This window comes from Urocampus carinirostris, chromosome 4, assembly GCF_059441175.1.
Source record: "Urocampus carinirostris isolate Australia breed hairy pipefish chromosome 4, RoL_Ucar_1.0, whole genome shotgun sequence".
Taxonomy (NCBI): domain Eukaryota; kingdom Metazoa; phylum Chordata; class Actinopteri; order Syngnathiformes; family Syngnathidae; genus Urocampus; species Urocampus carinirostris.
Window position 1 is genome coordinate 47,812,062 of NC_142352.1, and position 16,343 is coordinate 47,828,404.

Sequence of the window (16,343 nt, forward strand, 5' to 3'; positions counted from 1 at the left end):
TAAAACATGTGAATTTAAGCTCTTTACTGCAGCTTCGTACATATTTATTTTCGTATGAGGTAATTTTTGGTGTGTTCCCGCTCTCGGAAACGGTGCCAAAGTTAGCACGGCTGGCTAGCTGTCAGTGGAGGAAACGGTGAACGAGCGTCTTGTGTTCAACGCGCGTTTGTTTTAGTCACATGAAAATAGAAAAAAAAACACAATTTAAACATTTGGTAACTATATTTATAATATTTTACGCATTCGTCGAGATTATTCCCCTTTCGCAACTTGAAGAGAGCCTTTAGCACAGTGGTGCATAGTTGCATAACATTAATTTGTTTGTCAAAAATCGTTTATGTTTTATTTTTGATAAATATTTTATTATTTTATCATTTATTATGGAGCGGCAGTAGCTCAGGAGGTAGAGCGATCGTTTTAGGATTAAGGGATCCCAGTTCGAATCCCGGCTTGTCCGTGTTACTAGTTGAAGTGTCCTTGGGTAAGACATTGAACCCCCAATTACCCCCAATAAGCAGGTTAGCGCCTTACATGGCTGCAAAGATCACGGCCGCTATTGGGAAATGTGAAGCACAATGTAAAGCGCTTTGGGAAGTCATTGACTTGAAAAGCGCTATATAAATGCAGATCAGATCATTTCATTAATTTTCTTGGGAGCTGCAATAAATACTCATATTATTGTCGGTCATTGCTGTGGAAATGTTGCCGTGAATTGCGCATGAACTACAGGTCACAATTGCGCTACATTTAGGTAGTTAATATTTAAAGGAACATTGTGTATTATTTCACAGCCCCTTGATTAAAAAGAAAAACTTAAATCATCAACCAACATTATTGATTTAAAATGAGCAAAAATACATGACCTATAATGAAAACGTGTATTTTAAAAAATACTCGTAGGTGGAGAAATTGGCATTTATTTTACGTAATGAAATTCACCTAGAGCAGTGTTTTTCAACCTTTTTGAGCCAAGAAACACTTTATTTTAGTTGATAAAATCTTGAGGTACACTCTGTTGAAAATGTTTGGAAATTAATTCCAACACCAGTTTCACGTTTTCATTTTTAAAGCATCAATTATGTTGCCTAAATTGACAGCTTATCTTCGATTGTGGTCACCATGGATCTGGAGGTTTTAATTTTACTGTAATTTTAGATTTTACTATACTGTATATTTGACCTACTACTTCAGATTTTATTATATCTTTATCTTTTATTTTCTAGAAAAAGACAATAAAAATACTCCTCAGAATGAGCAAAAGCATCTGCCAGTAAAACAAAATTGTATTTTACTACACCAACTTTTTTTCAGTTTTTTTTAAAAAGAAACTATTAATCAAAATGGTTTAAATTGTTTGCAAGGTTTTTAATTCAATTGAATAAATTTATGAATTGTATTGCACTGCAATCTTTAACAGCTTCTTCAGACAAAATAAGTTATTAAATACATTTCCCTGTACTACTTTATGAGCAGATATTTAATACATAAAAAAGTAAAGGGGGAAAAAAAGGAATCTGCTACCACGTAATTATCTGGCCGACCACTGGAAGAAAATGAAATTAACTAAATAATGGCATGCTTATTTGCAAAGATAATTTTAGGAAATATACATATCTTTGTATTATTTGTGATTGCAACATCCGTTGCGGCCTCGTCATCCTGGATGGAGCATTACCTCACATGCGGTCCCTTCTCAAGGTTTCTTCATTTTACTCATATTGAGGTTTTTGAGTTTTTCCTTGCCCTCATGTAGGTTTTGGATCAGGAGAAGGTGTAATAATAGTCTACAGTTTGCAATAATCTGTTGTGTGTGCATCCCTTTGATACTCCTTGTGGTTGAGGGCTATACAAATAAACATGACTTGAAATTTCCTGTGGCACACTAGACACAGTCTCACAGCACATTAGTTGAAAAGCAATGACCTAGTGGGAGCTGAAAAAAATTGTCCCACCATCTTTCTGCTATCAGTAACTAAACCCCTTGCTAAAGGTTGGGCAAGAAACTAGTTTGGGGGGAAAATGGTGCGTTATGGTCACTATTAATCCTAGTTTGTATTCTTCCTTGTCCATTTTAGAACTCGTTTTCAGCTGCTCTAAATACAGTGATCAGTGTTAGTACAGGTGCTCGAAATCTTTGAAAATGCTTGAATTCAAACGTGTTATTAAAGATTTAAAAGTGCTTGAATTTTGGGTAAACTGCTTGCGAATGCTTAAAATTGTTGCCATTTTTCGCAGTAACTCTGCTAAAACGACGCTGACACTGCTCTCTAGTGGCTTTGCTTTGCCATTCTATTTCTTTCCTCGTGATTAACGGCAGCTGGCATTTGTTCATATGCCATTGTCTTACATGGCGCCATTGTTCTCTTTGGGTTGCGCCCAAGAGCATACCAGCTCGGTAGCCTAGATGGTAGGGCGCCCGCTCCGAGACTGGGAGGTCGCTGGTTCAAGCCTCGGCCGAGTCATACCTAAGACTTACAACATTGGTACCCATTGCCTCCCTGCTTGGCGCCCGGCATTAAGGGTTGGAATTGGGGGGTTTGGTCACCTAATGACTCCCAACACAGCAGTTGGGTCTAAAAACCCGGCGCCGATCGAAGGCGACGAGTCACGTCGATAGCCTCGCGTGACAAAATGATTTCCGGTAGATATCACGTTGATGGTTGATACTGGCTGAATAATAATAAATAAGAGGGAAGATGCATGCTCCACCGAAACAGGGCAGTATGAAATATGTAATACTAATAGTGTAGTATTGTTTCCCAGTGGTTAATTGCAATGGGGAAAAACTTCCCGTAACTGAAAATGTAAGCTCCATATTACCGTTATTTTACTCAACACCTGTATGGGGAGCCATTTGTGTAGAAAATATTTAGGTGCGTATTGTTCAGATCCACAAAATTGATGGTATACTCAAAATCGAAAAATCGTATGAGATGATAAATGCACACACAAGATCAAAAATTGCATATGTAAATTGCAGATATATTTGTGGCTCTGCAAAATACATAATTCACAAACCCTGTGAGACATTTAGTTGTGAAATAAGTCTGACTGTCCATGTTGAAGTGTCCACAGGGAAGTGACAAGTAACAGATTTGAAACCATTTTTTTCCCAGCGGCACAACAGGATGAGAACTCTAGAAGTGTGTCAGGGACCACAGACTGATTATTCAGCGCCATACTGTGTATAATATATGATACGATGAATAAATATATGGTCCATAGCCTCTATTCATTATAGGGAAAAAAAAAAAACATCCTCACAAAAGATAAAAACAAAGCAATATCTAGCACAGGATTCCCCCGAAGGACAGCTGAGGTTCTCGCGGACCTGTTCTGAAAATAACTTGCCAGTGCTGGGGTATTAGGATTTTCTTGTTAAACAATTTTTTTTTAGTGTTTGGCCTAGTCTATCTGACCTTACTTCCACTTATCAACTTTGTAATAACATAGTTTCAACATCATGATTTCATGGTAAGTAGCAATTTTAGAAATACATATCCAACTGGGTGCCCTTTGCACAAATTAGTTACAAGGAGTAGCTCTCAGCTTGATACAGGTTGGAGATCCCTGATAGAGCACACATCGCCATTTGAGGATAGTCTAAGTAATTATGCTATAATAAAAGTAATATGGAACTTTGTTACTGCTTTAACAGGGCACTTTACCAATCGACTACTGCGTTTTTATAAGGTCGAATCACTTGTAATGTATTTCGCTAGGAAGTTTTGCTGAACTGACTTTAAAAGCTTAAACATGTTTTTTTGAGGTGTTGAGGTAGTCACACCTCTCTTCCTTTATCACTTTTTTTTCGTCTAAAAGACAGAATGTGAGTAGATGAAATTTTTGTTAACTTATTGTGCTTCCTAAAATAAAATTGGTACTAATATGTATTAAGCTTGTCATATTCCTTGGGGTAGTTTCCAAATTCAATTACTGATATGCCCTCCTAACATTCCTCCACTATTAGTTCCTTTCAGCCACGATTCGGTTATCTTGAATTCTGCCTCATCATAGGTACCCCGAATCATTATTATGAAGTCAGAGAAAATATAGCTCTCTCATCAAGGGCTGGTATATATAATGAGACAGTCTTAACATCAACCTCCCAAAACATGAGTATTATTGACTGTGTTGATAGTAGGTCACCGCACAGGCTTGTCTGCAGCATACTACTGTAATGACCTCATTTCTTTCTCTGTGTCAGTTATTGCAAACATGTGCACAATGTGTGCTCTTTCCACACACTCAGTCATGCTTTACGCAGCGTAACTGTAAGCTCAAAGGTATGATTTGGGAACCAACATGCCAAACATATGAATGAGTCTTAAAAGTCTTCTGTATCTGGGTAGGTAACTTCTTTTTACCCAAGAGCCACTATATCAATTTATTGATTTATTTTTCTTGGAGAGAGACATATCATATATTTTAAAACAAAACCACCAAACGTGCTCTATAGACAAAAGCTAATTTTTCAGTGCATTTTATTTCACTGTGTGACGTTAGATGATTTAATAAAATTTACTAAATAATATTAATGCGAGAGCCTGTGTCCCATATCAACAAATATACCACTTTAAACTTGTCTACCTCCTGTGATTACTTGAGATTGTTGAGGTCCATTTTGACCTTCATTTTTGTTTGTAAATAATGGTTTCAAAACAAGGTGCAAGCAGAGTTATTTTGTAAAATTGTCCCAAAATACGGCAAACGAGAATACTGACCTATTTAACATCGGTGAAGAAGGCGCTGGACAGAGGGTAGTGCCCTGTGTGCATAGCTCCCCCCACCCCTACTGTTCACTCAATCCAATTGCTCTGCGTGCTTGGCTGGCGTTTCTGGCTGTTTAGTTTTTCTGTGGGTTTTAATCACAAAGTGTCTAAACAGTGAACCCAAATTGTTTAATGAGCTTCCATATAAAGGATCCCTTAGCAACATATAGCCAAAACGGTGTCTGTTGGTGTGACACCTTATCTGTTAACTGTAGTGGGGAGTATGCCCTTTTTATACTGGACTAAACCAGTTTTACTGTTAGCTCCCTGTCATGTATGCGCGCACTACACTCAACTCTGCGCTTTTCCGCACTTTCAGAATTGGAACACTATTGATAAATTTGCATGAGTGTCATTTTATCAATGAACCATACTTATGAAAAGAGCCATATATGGCTTGTGAGCCATACGTCCCGGATTTCGGTCCTATATGGTTCCTTTTTACCTCAATTTTAATCTCGTGAGAGTTGATTTTCTTATAAAAATATGCCGATACAATTTCATAGCCAAGCTATGTCTGATGTGTATTTGTATTACTTTTGGTCAGGTGGAGTCCTTATACTTGTCGCAAACGTACGTAGTCGCAAACGGAGAAACTTGTACAGGACCAACCCTCAGTTTCCACTGCAGCTGGTTGCCATCAGACAGACAGGAAGGCACGCGACGAGTCGCGGCTCAACTGGAACAGGAAACCGCTGCAGCCGCGCTGTCACTGGCTTAGGAATGACTGAATTTTGGGTTTGTTTTAGCTGCTGTATCGCGGAGCAGCCGCAGCCTGTGAGTACACTCATTTGAACTGCTGTATTTACTTTTCTATGTAATTGTTGTCATTATTGTCGCAGGTGATGTGGACATTTTATTGTTATTGGTTCCCTAGAGACCCTTTCTGTCAATGCTGGAGACAAAATGGAAATTGCGCTGGTCAGAAGTCGGTGGAAAAAGAAAGCTGTTGTAGCTGCTAGTTGTCGTCATGTTGTATTTGTGTGCTGAAATCTGAGAAAAAAACATCCGTGATCCCAGCAGACACTCCTAAACAAAGAAATAAGAAGAGAGTTGTGGATAACTCGATCATAGCGAAAATATTGGCCCGAGGCACTCATCAAAAATGCTCGGGTTTGCAGGGCACACTTCATATCAGGTTAGAAAAATTTAACGTTTATGATTGCCATCAAGTCCTTATTGCTTACTATATCTGCAAAGTATCCTGTTATCTTCTTAGTTTCATCTAACTGTTACCTTGTAGCCTAAATGCCGTCAAGAGATCCTTCTCCTCAAATGACCAACAACAAATGCATGTATCTAATAAATAACTTTGATTGTACTGTATGCCTAACGATTGTTTACAATGCGTGCCTGTTAGCTGAAGCTAAAAATACAAACGAGATGTTCCCAGAAATATGGAGTCAACAACAACAATCATAAATGTTTGTTTCTTTTACCCAATATGAAGTAAACTAGGGCTGCAACTAATTATTAATTTCGTAATTGATGAATCAGTCGATTTTTTTTTTTTCCGATTAATCGATGAATCAGATTTAGAATTTCCCTCTTATTTATTCAAACATTGAAGTGTTGGACAGACGATATTGCCCAGAACAAAATATTAGTGTTTGTCAATTCCTTGATAATAAAAAAAATGCATAGAAATATATGCTATACACCTCCAAATATGTAAGATACGCTTTTCTTACCACCTCATCCATAGATCATATCAAATTCGGACTTATACAAAACAAAACAGAAAAAGAAATACATTTCAATTTTTGTAGATGTTTTTTTTCTCCACAAAAAAACAAATCATCAAAAATCTAAACAAACCCTCTTTTCAAAATGTTGTCAACAAATTTGTTTTTTTGGGGGGGGTTACATTTAGAAATATATTAAACATTGCCAATATGAAAATTATTTATGCTCAAAAATTTGAGTTTAACATGTCATTATTATTACAGTGGGACCTCGCTACTTCGTGGTTCCACGTTCGCGGGTTCAGAGCTTCGCGGGTCTAAAAAATGATAATAATAAAATATATAATATTTATATATCATCTCACCTCATTAGCTGCTCCGCTTATACTCGGTAGGGTCACGGGGGTGCTGGAGCCCATCCCAGCAATCATCGGGCAGTGGGCAGGGTCACCCTGAACTGGTTGCCGGCCAATCGCAGGGCACACAGGGACAGACAACTCGCTCGCTCATTCACATCTAGGGACAATTTGATATATATTTTTTAAGCATTTTTAAAGGGACGCCGCTACTTCGCAGATTTTCCCTTTTCGCGGGTGGTTTTGGTCCCCATTAACTGTGTATAAAAAAAAAAATAATTAAATAAAATAATTAATATATATATATATATATATATATATATATATATATATATATATATATATATATATATATATATATATATATATATATGTGTATATATATATAAAAGCATTTTTGAAGGGGTATCGCTACTCCGCGGATTTTCACTTTTCGCGGGTGGTTTTGTTCCCCATTAACCGCGATAACTGAGGGATTACTGTATTATTTTTTTTATTTTTTTTATTACTTTATTCATTTTGTACTTCTGATTGTTTTTCTCTGTATTTCTGTCTGTTCCTTTGAAAATTGTTAACTTTATTTCATGATGAAATCGCCAAAAACTACAAAGTAGAAACTTTTGTTTGTAAATGATGCAATGTTCTAAAGTAATATATATTCGCGCCCTCTGCTGGACCGAAGCGAAACCACAATTTCCAGTGTCACAACGAAATGGTGTGTACTCTAATTTACAATGATTTAACGTTCTTGGTGGCTCATAAATCGCTGTATACAACGAATCGATGATCTAATTAATTGCCAACGCTTTTAATCATCGACTTTAATCGATTTTATCAATTTGTTGTTGTAGCACTAAAATAAACCCGCCAAACCCGAGCATCTCTTCTCTTCAATGCATCCATGACTCTCTTATTTTTCTTTGTTTAGGAGTATCTGCTGGGACCCTGTAAAATGTCACTTAACAATCAACATTTTTTCTCAGATTCTGGCACACAAACACTACATGACAACAACTTGCAGCTACGACGGCTTTCTTTTCCGCTGCCTTCTGACCAGCGCAAGTATTTTTTTGCCTCCATCATAGGCCCCACCCAACCGGATTCGGCACAATGTTTACAAACAAATGAAAGGGTCTATAGATCAGTGAATTTGTAATATTTTCTGTACCACGGACCGATTTGATGTCTAACAATATTCTCGCGGGCCAGCAATCATGTTAACATTAGTAGTAATAAGCCTAGCTCCCTTGTGTAATTATTAGACCACTTGGGATAAAGATGACATTGGAAAATGCTAGATTTTATCTTACCACACTATTTTTACTCGTGGTACCCTGTTTTACAACGTTGTTTTGGATCAACTATTTTCCATAATGCTCCATTACTATGTTCAGATCGTTGTTTTTCAACCTTTTTTGAGCCAGGGCACGTATTTTTACATTGGAAAATATTTGCGGCACAACACTAACCAAAAATGTTGTAAAATGACACCTAACAGTATGTTTAATTACAATATAACTTATAATACCCCCTGTTTTTACAGCACAGACACTTGACAATGACATAATATTTGCAGAAAATGATTCATAAATGTTTTATAAAATTTAAAATATTAAGTGAAATCGGACAAGTTCTCATGGCACACCTGACAATCTCTCACGGCACTAGTGTGCCGCGGCACAGTGGTTGAAAATCACTGCTCTAGATAACTCTGGTTCAAGACTATTTTGAAAATGTCTCTGTAATGCAGACGAGTGTAACAGTTCTTGTGTGGGATGTTCTCATTGCTTATACAACATAAACACTGAAGAGGTTCTTTTCTTGGGAAAACTTTTTTTAGAATCCCCTCTTATATAAACTTAAGCGAAACCTGAACTTTTACTTGTGTTCTCATAAAATCTGGACAGACTATTATTTAGGTAATAATTCAGTCATACATAGAAAAGTAAGACATCCTACTTAAGTGTCGGCCTGTTAACCTGTTATTGGTAAGGTTGTTGTCATTTACAAACCTTAGAAAGTTACTGTTATTTGGTAGTGTAGCTTTAAGGAGCAGGGGCTTGGTAATAGCCAGTTTTCTGAGCTTGGTCATGTGACTTTTGCGAGCCAAGACTCTGGCACTGGTTGATTCTAATAGCTCATTTAATCCAGACGCCTATAATTTGAAACAATGTGGTTCGACTAGAGGAGTCTTACCCCTTATGTTTATTTAAATAATTAAATGTTAATCCCACCACAGGTGCATCATCATTATGAGCAACCTAAAAGCATAGCATACACTACCGGTCAAAATTCTGGGGTTGCTTAAAAATGTCCTTATTTTTAAAGAAAAGCACTGTTTTTTTCCATGAAGATAATATACAATTGGTCATAAATACACTCCATATATTCTTAACGTAGTAAATGACAATTTTAGCTGCAAAACTTTTCATTGCAATATCCACAGCAGTGTAGAGAGGTTCATCTTTTCCACGTTGTGTTTGCTAGTTGTGTTGAAAGGCTAAACGATGATTATAAAACCCTTGTGCAATGATGTTAGCACAGCTGAAAATAGTTTACCTGTTTGGAGAAGCTCTAAAACTGAACTTCCTTTGGAAAATAGTTTACCTGTTTGGAGAAGCTCTAAAACTGACCTTCCTTTGAGCTAGTTGAGTTTTTGGAGCATTACATTTGTTGATGTGATTAAACTTTCAAAATGGCCAGAAAAAGAGAACGTTTGTGTACAACTTAACCGTCTATCCTTGTTCGAAGAAATAAAGGCCATTCCATTTGGGAAATTGACAAGAAACTGAAGATCTACAATGATTTGTACTTCTCCCTTCAAATAAGAATATTAACTGGGTCCAACCAGAGTAGCAAGGGAAGGGGTGAGATGACAAGTACATTTGAGTCTTTAGTTTTAGAACTTGACGCCTTACATGTCTTCAACTAGCAGCTTGATTGAATAGTACCACAAAACACTAGTGTCAACATCAACAGTGAAAAGATGATCCTGAGATGTTGGCCATCAAGGCTGAGTGGCAAAGAAAAGGCTTTATCTGAGACTGGCCAACAAAAAGAAGATATTCATACGGACAAAAGAACAAAGATATTGGACATCTCATTTGATAAATAAAAGTTTAACTTTTTTAAAAAACAAAATTTTCTGTGTGACCCCAAACTTTTGAACAGTGTTGTATCTCATTCGCTTATATTTTTTCTTCAATTAAAAAACACATACACACATCCTATTAGGAATTCTCTTAGTTTACAGATAAACCAAATTTAAAATTTTTTAGTGAATGTGAAAAAATGTTTGCCAGAAACGGCGGCGGCGGATCGACCGCTCGATGATCGGCGAGCCCACAAACTTTGTCCACACAACACATGTTGGCTCTGGCGACATGGGCCTGGGATTACCAACGGTGGGTTCTCTTCTCAGATAAACCTTCACAAGTACCATTCGGGAGCTTTGGTTTCGCTTACTCAAAGCTGCTTACTGAATCTTTGCAGGTGGATCTGGTACAGGCCCAAATGAAGTCCAAAGGCGGCTATGTACATGGCAGCTCTGAAGGCTCGCAATTATGAGGTGACTGACTCATTTTTATTTTCTTTGACTTGACTTTTCATTGGTTGGACATCAGTCGCCTAACATAAAGTTACAAATCTCACAATAGAAGCTCTTGGGCTAAACTCAACTTGCGATTTATTTAGAGTCTTGTAATCCCACTGGGAAATAAAGGATATATCCTTTTCCAGACTCCAACACAAAAATCATACATATCATCCTCAGATGGAATTTAAAATGAAATGGAGAAAAACAGGCTGAATATGTTTGTTTGGTATCATGGTAACATAATTGACATGCCTGTTAATATTAGAAACGACATAACATTATTCAAATAACGCTAGCATAAAAAACATACTCGCCAAACTCTCAGTTTAACTTTAATTCACTAAATCTAAAGGGACGTCTGCCTCAACGTTGCTTACGTCAGACGTAATTTCCCCAAGTTTTACAAACTTTCCTGCTTTTTGGCTGTATGTTATACTATCTGCAATTTGTAATCTGCAGAATATGATTTTCTTTTCTGTGCCATTTCGTTCAGTCTTCAGTTTTTTTTATGAATTAACAGTGTTTGCCAAAAACTATGCCTCAAGCGCGAATAATAAGCAAAAATACAAGGGCTATCGTATGTATAAATGTGCATTTTTTTAGATACTTGTGGGTTGAAAATTTTCAATTTATTTTACCTAGAGGGAGGTGATATGATTGTCCGTCATCTTGCTGCTTCAGATATCCAAAGACCCAAAAACGCCATGCTTGTGTGCTTTAGAAGTCGGAGCAAGCAAATGAAAAGAGCTGATGTCCAGTCTGGTTACATGTTAAAGACAATATTGTGTAGTATTTTCTCAGCTTAAGTAGGCCCAACCCAGTAGTTTTATTTGATGTTCTTGCCCGTGTTTGTTTTTCATCTTTTCTGAAGCAGTATTGCAATCAAGGCCAGCATACTTTTCTTCATAGCTCACACTTGAGTTGATATTTTTGATGTTTGTGGTGAGTTGTTTCAGATGCATTTACTCAATTAAATTAAACACTTTGTTAAGACATTCAATACCAAACAAGAAAATCCTTTTTTATTGTTTGTGAATACCTATATTGTGCTTAGAAAAGATCACTTATTATCTGTGATGACACCTAATAACTGAATTAGTTAATGGATTTTATGTGCATAAGTAAAAAAAAAAAAAAATTCCCTCATGAGTGTCAAACTCATCGCCGGGGGCCAAATGTGGCCCTACACATCATTTTATGTGGCCCGCCAGAGCTTAACATTTCTGAGCGTCTTAAAATTAAAGGTTCAAAAGAGTGCTTTGACAAAAAGTACATTTCCCTCAATGCCTGTCAACGACAATACCCACAAATTGACGGCCAAAAGCAAATACATGCTATTATTCACATAATGCCGGTGGGTGGAATTGAGAAATAACTGGTCCTACAAATGTCCAGCATTGTCAAACATTAATTTTCATTTGGTTACATTCATAAGTGACATTTGGCCCTTTAGAGACAGTCGCCCTTAGTGAAAATGAGTTTGACACATCTGGGTTTGCTTGTGCCTTTGTCATGTATGAGCATTTTAACACATGCTGTGTTTTGTTTCTCTCCACAGCCTCTCAAAACGACTACTGTTGTTCATAGGAGAAAGCAGTCCCGACCAAAAGATTAAAAAAGTACTGCGTTTCCGTTATGTTGTACATATTTTCATTTTCCATTCCTTTTTTCTTATATAAAAGATCTGCTATCCACTTGCTTCCATGCTGTTGCAGTGTAAAGAATACCATTTAAAAGAATATAGAGGTGCAAAGGGGAGGCTTTGTTTCATACACCCGTCCTCTCAGTCCAAGGTATGCTTGCCCCTGTATGCATGTGGAAATTTATGTCAGTTTCGTAGCCAACATGGATGCCTGTATTTATTATCGCATCTGCAAACGGACCTCACGGTGGCTGGGCCACACCCAAAGTGGGAAACATTTTGTTTCCGTCTTTTTTTGTTCTTTTCTTTCTCAGAGGTTTGGCAAAGAACAGGTGGAGCAAACCATGGCTTTTTTGTGTTTTTCATTATGGCTCAGAGAATTCTGCCAATCCTCCTGAGTCATCTTCAGGGTTGAAGATCGCTGTTTTCTACTAAACTTGAATCGAGTCGCTTGCACTGGACCATATACCATGTACACTCACGCCTGCTTAGGAAATCTGTTTTTTTAATACTTAAATGAATTAAATCATGTAGAATTTTAATAAACAGTGACCTTTATTTGTCCTGATGTTCTTATTACTTTAGTGCTGTTTTTTAAACAGTGGCTATAGTTGTTTTTACTAGTTTAAAAACGTGTTTTGATATATTTTATGAATTGATTAGAATAATTACATTGAGACGAATGAGTTTTCCACTGCACAAAATGCCAATGTTGTCCACCTTTATTTGGACCTATTTACCGGTAGTTACTTTGTTACCCATGCTTTTTTCTTTCTTTCTTTCTTTCTTTCTTTCTTTCTTTCTTTCTTTCTTTCTTTCTTTTTTCTTTAGTTTACTCGTTTTTTTCCCAATGGTTTCTTTAATCTACTAGTGTAAGGGTGGCAAATTGGCCAAAAGAAGCACATTTGTTATGTATGTAGAGGTGAAGCATGCACGGTATTCTTTGGCATTACATGTTACTCTTGGTTTAATTATGCTGTGGAAATGTCATCGTTTTCTATTGCACCAGCCTTTATAATTAAACTAAGAACACTAGTGGAGTTTGAAAAACAAAATTGCAAATGCTTTAGAATTCATGCATGCTGCATAATGTTTTTTTTTTCTCAGCTGAACATTAAAGCACAAATGGTGAAAATGGTCCGTATGAATGAACATGTACAATTGTAATTGCTGATCCAATAGAGGATTATTTGCCATTTATCAATACATTCTCTGTACATGATACCATGCCATGATACCATATTTTCTCAGATGGTCGCTCCAAATTGAGTAATTTGTTTTTTTAAATCTAGAAAAAGAAATTGGTTTTACAGTTTGATTTAATTTAATTCAATCTTGTGATTTTCTCGGTCACTAGAGACATGATTAAATAAACCCCTGCCCAGATTTTAGGGACAGGCAAATAAATGATAAATTCAAATGTTTTTTTATCCCTACAAACCAAGAAGAGGCAAATTGGCGGCAGTAGAACAGCAAATAAAACAAGTATAATGTGCATTTTTTGGAGTACAGTACATTCAGTGGTCAACTGCAAAGTCTTTGAAGAAACCAGCGATTCTGAACAGTTTGAAATCAAGGGGTTTTAAAAATCGACGTTTGTCGTTATAAACGTTTTAACAACTGATGTTTGTTGTTCGGACTGCATGCATTTAATTTCAAATCCGTGTGTATGGCACAGTCTGGCATAACGTTCAAGCTATCTTTGGTGAAATATACACGTATGAAATGTATAATACACGTCATCAAATACTAATCGGTTTGAATCTTACCCTGGTGAGTCAGACTCTGTTTCTTTAAACTGCTCAACGTGAAATGTTCAAGCGTCTCCAAACTACTGACATGATACAGACTGTCTGCTTCAAAACTTTTGCAAGTAGGCTTTTTATTCAGCGTATTCAGGCTATAATGCTCCCAAACCTAAGAGGTTTTGTACGCATACTTGATTTCTGTATGTTAATGTAACCACTCGAGAGAGAGAGAGATGCTATCGCGCATGTGTGATTCTGAACAGAGATTATATTCATGTAGTGATACCTCACTCTGTTGGAAAAACGTGTCGAGCGACCATAGTCGACAATGCATTCCATTGCATTTATTTTTGTCGACTAACTTAACTCATCGTTGCTAGACTCAACCGAGCAATCAAATTTTAATACCTTGTGAATTAAATGACTCGTACGAATGAGAATATCCACAAGCACAAAGCGATCTCCATTTGAGAAAATATGCTTGCTTTGTAGGCTCAATTTAATAAAAGCCTCATCATGAACCTACTTCATAATCACAATTATTATCTTCTTCCAGCACATTCGCTTGACATTGATTGTCCTAACGTAGTAGTCGAGTTTAACGGTCTCAGCCTTGACCAGAGCAGCTACGGTCTGAATGTTAACCGGTGTCTACATTCAGTGCGCCAAGCGCTCACAGGATCTTTGAAATGCATGCGCTGTCGTGTATGTGTATTTCCTGTGGTTGAACATGTGTCCATCAGAATGTAATTGTACCATAATGCCAGCAAAAACATGTTAGTGTCTGTACCAGGCAGTAGAAAAAAAGATGTATACACCAGCCAGAGTCTTTATATCCATTCTGAAAGCGAAAAAAAATTGTCTCCAGTCATTCAATGTAATTATGGTGATGGCATTTCCCATGATGCTTTGCACATTTTTTTGGGGGGAGGAAGCATTAAATCTATGTAACCATCCATTCGGGTTCTATGTTGTTTCTTATAGAATGTCATTAAGAATTGTGTTTTTACAGTGGATAGAAAAACCACGCACACACACACACGCATGTTCAAATTACTTCTTTAGGAGAAGACATTGAGTGGTCCCGTTACATACGAGATACTTTAGTTATGAGAAATTTCAGAAACAAAAGATCTATTTCAAGCAAAAATATTTCCCGACGTTTTAGAGAAAATCCAAGTTAGGAAAATTTCCAGACGCTACCACTAGAAGCTCGAGCTGCAAGAATAGCGGAAATCTAATCTATATTGCGATGTGACGTAGTGGGATTGTGTAACCCCAAGGTTGTGCGTTTAAGGATTTATAGACAACAACCCTGACAAAGATCCCTAGAAGAGGGTGCTCTTTACCAAAATTAGACCCAATTAACAATCCGCTAGAATTAATTTAAAATCCCAATCCAAGACGTATCCAAGGTAGATTAAATGCTGTTGTTGAATAGTTTGGAGAATCTGGACAGTTTTGTTCTCTTTTGAGGGTTTGTACTCTGACATTTTGTCCCCAACTGAAATACTCATTGCAGTTACTACTTACATTGAGTAATCTAAGTTGAAAAACACATAAATAGGTTTTTATCCTCGCCTGAAGTTATTTTTTTCTTTCTCCAATCCAGATGAGTGTAGTGTGTGCAGCTTGGCTGTAAAACAGCTGGGACAATAGCATGAACCCTTCCCGAGTCCAAGGTCAAAGTTGAACACAGTCTGAAAAACTAAAGATTAGTATCTTACACAAAACTGGCCATTTGGAAACTCCAAAATGACCAGTGACATACAGCCAGACACGCCTTTGGTCCTCAACAGTCTGGCTGCTCGCAGGCGGGTTAAAGCATGTCACTAGTGTTAACCCTTGGATGCATAAGTGGGATCAAATACCACCCCATGGGTTGTTATTTTTTGATATCTTTAAAAGTAAAAAATAAAGTAATATCGTCATATTCCATGTATTCCTCATAAAACACGTTTGTCATACCATTCGTAGTATTTTTTTTCCCCCGACGTAATTATGAGTGTATGTACTGGTAGGTCATGCATCCAACTTTTTAAGTACTCACCCCCCAAAAAAGACTAGCACAGAAAAGGCACTTTTCTCTTAAAATAAAAAATTACATCGAAATTGCAATCCTGGTCTGAAAAATCGTAATCAGATTTTTCTCCAAAATCATGCAGCCCTTCCAGAAATCTCTCGTCAGCTCACCGCCAGCATCAGCTCGTCCCAGTTATCACATAATCATGCGCCTTGGGTTTTTTTTTTTTGTCACATTTATCGTCTCTTGCGCTCCCTCACTCCTCCACCACACATACTCTTCTGTTAGCAACTACCGACAGGGTGCTTGAAATCCTTGCAATTTATTTTGTTATTTCTTCTTTATCTTATTACTGTATTTTTATATTCAATTATTATTTAAATATGATAAGGAATATGTGTTTTACAGCTATTAGTTAAAATTGGAGGATAGTGGGAGACCAGAATGGATTAATTGGTGTTCAGGTTTTTCCTATGGGCAATTATTTTCAAGATACAAGAAATTCCAGATTCAAGCTTGATT

At 37.0% G+C, this 16,343-nt stretch overlaps 1 protein-coding gene across 1 annotated transcript in view; it reads left to right on the plus strand.

Moving 5' to 3' along the window:
• The window catches only part of LOC148368049 (CDC42 small effector protein 2-like), a 14,919-nt gene extending 165 nt beyond the window's left edge, over positions 1 to 14,754 (plus strand). The window contains exons 2-5 of the mRNA XM_088334754.1: positions 5,320 to 5,549; positions 10,116 to 10,217; positions 10,306 to 10,381; positions 11,967 to 14,754. Coding sequence (XP_088190880.1) covers positions 5,496 to 5,549; positions 10,116 to 10,217; positions 10,306 to 10,380 — 231 coding nt within the window. The 5' untranslated portion in view covers positions 5,320 to 5,495 and the 3' untranslated portion in view covers position 10,381; positions 11,967 to 14,754. The remainder of the gene's footprint in view (positions 1 to 5,319; positions 5,550 to 10,115; positions 10,218 to 10,305; positions 10,382 to 11,966) is intronic.
• Positions 14,755 to 16,343: the final 1,589 nt, after the last annotated feature.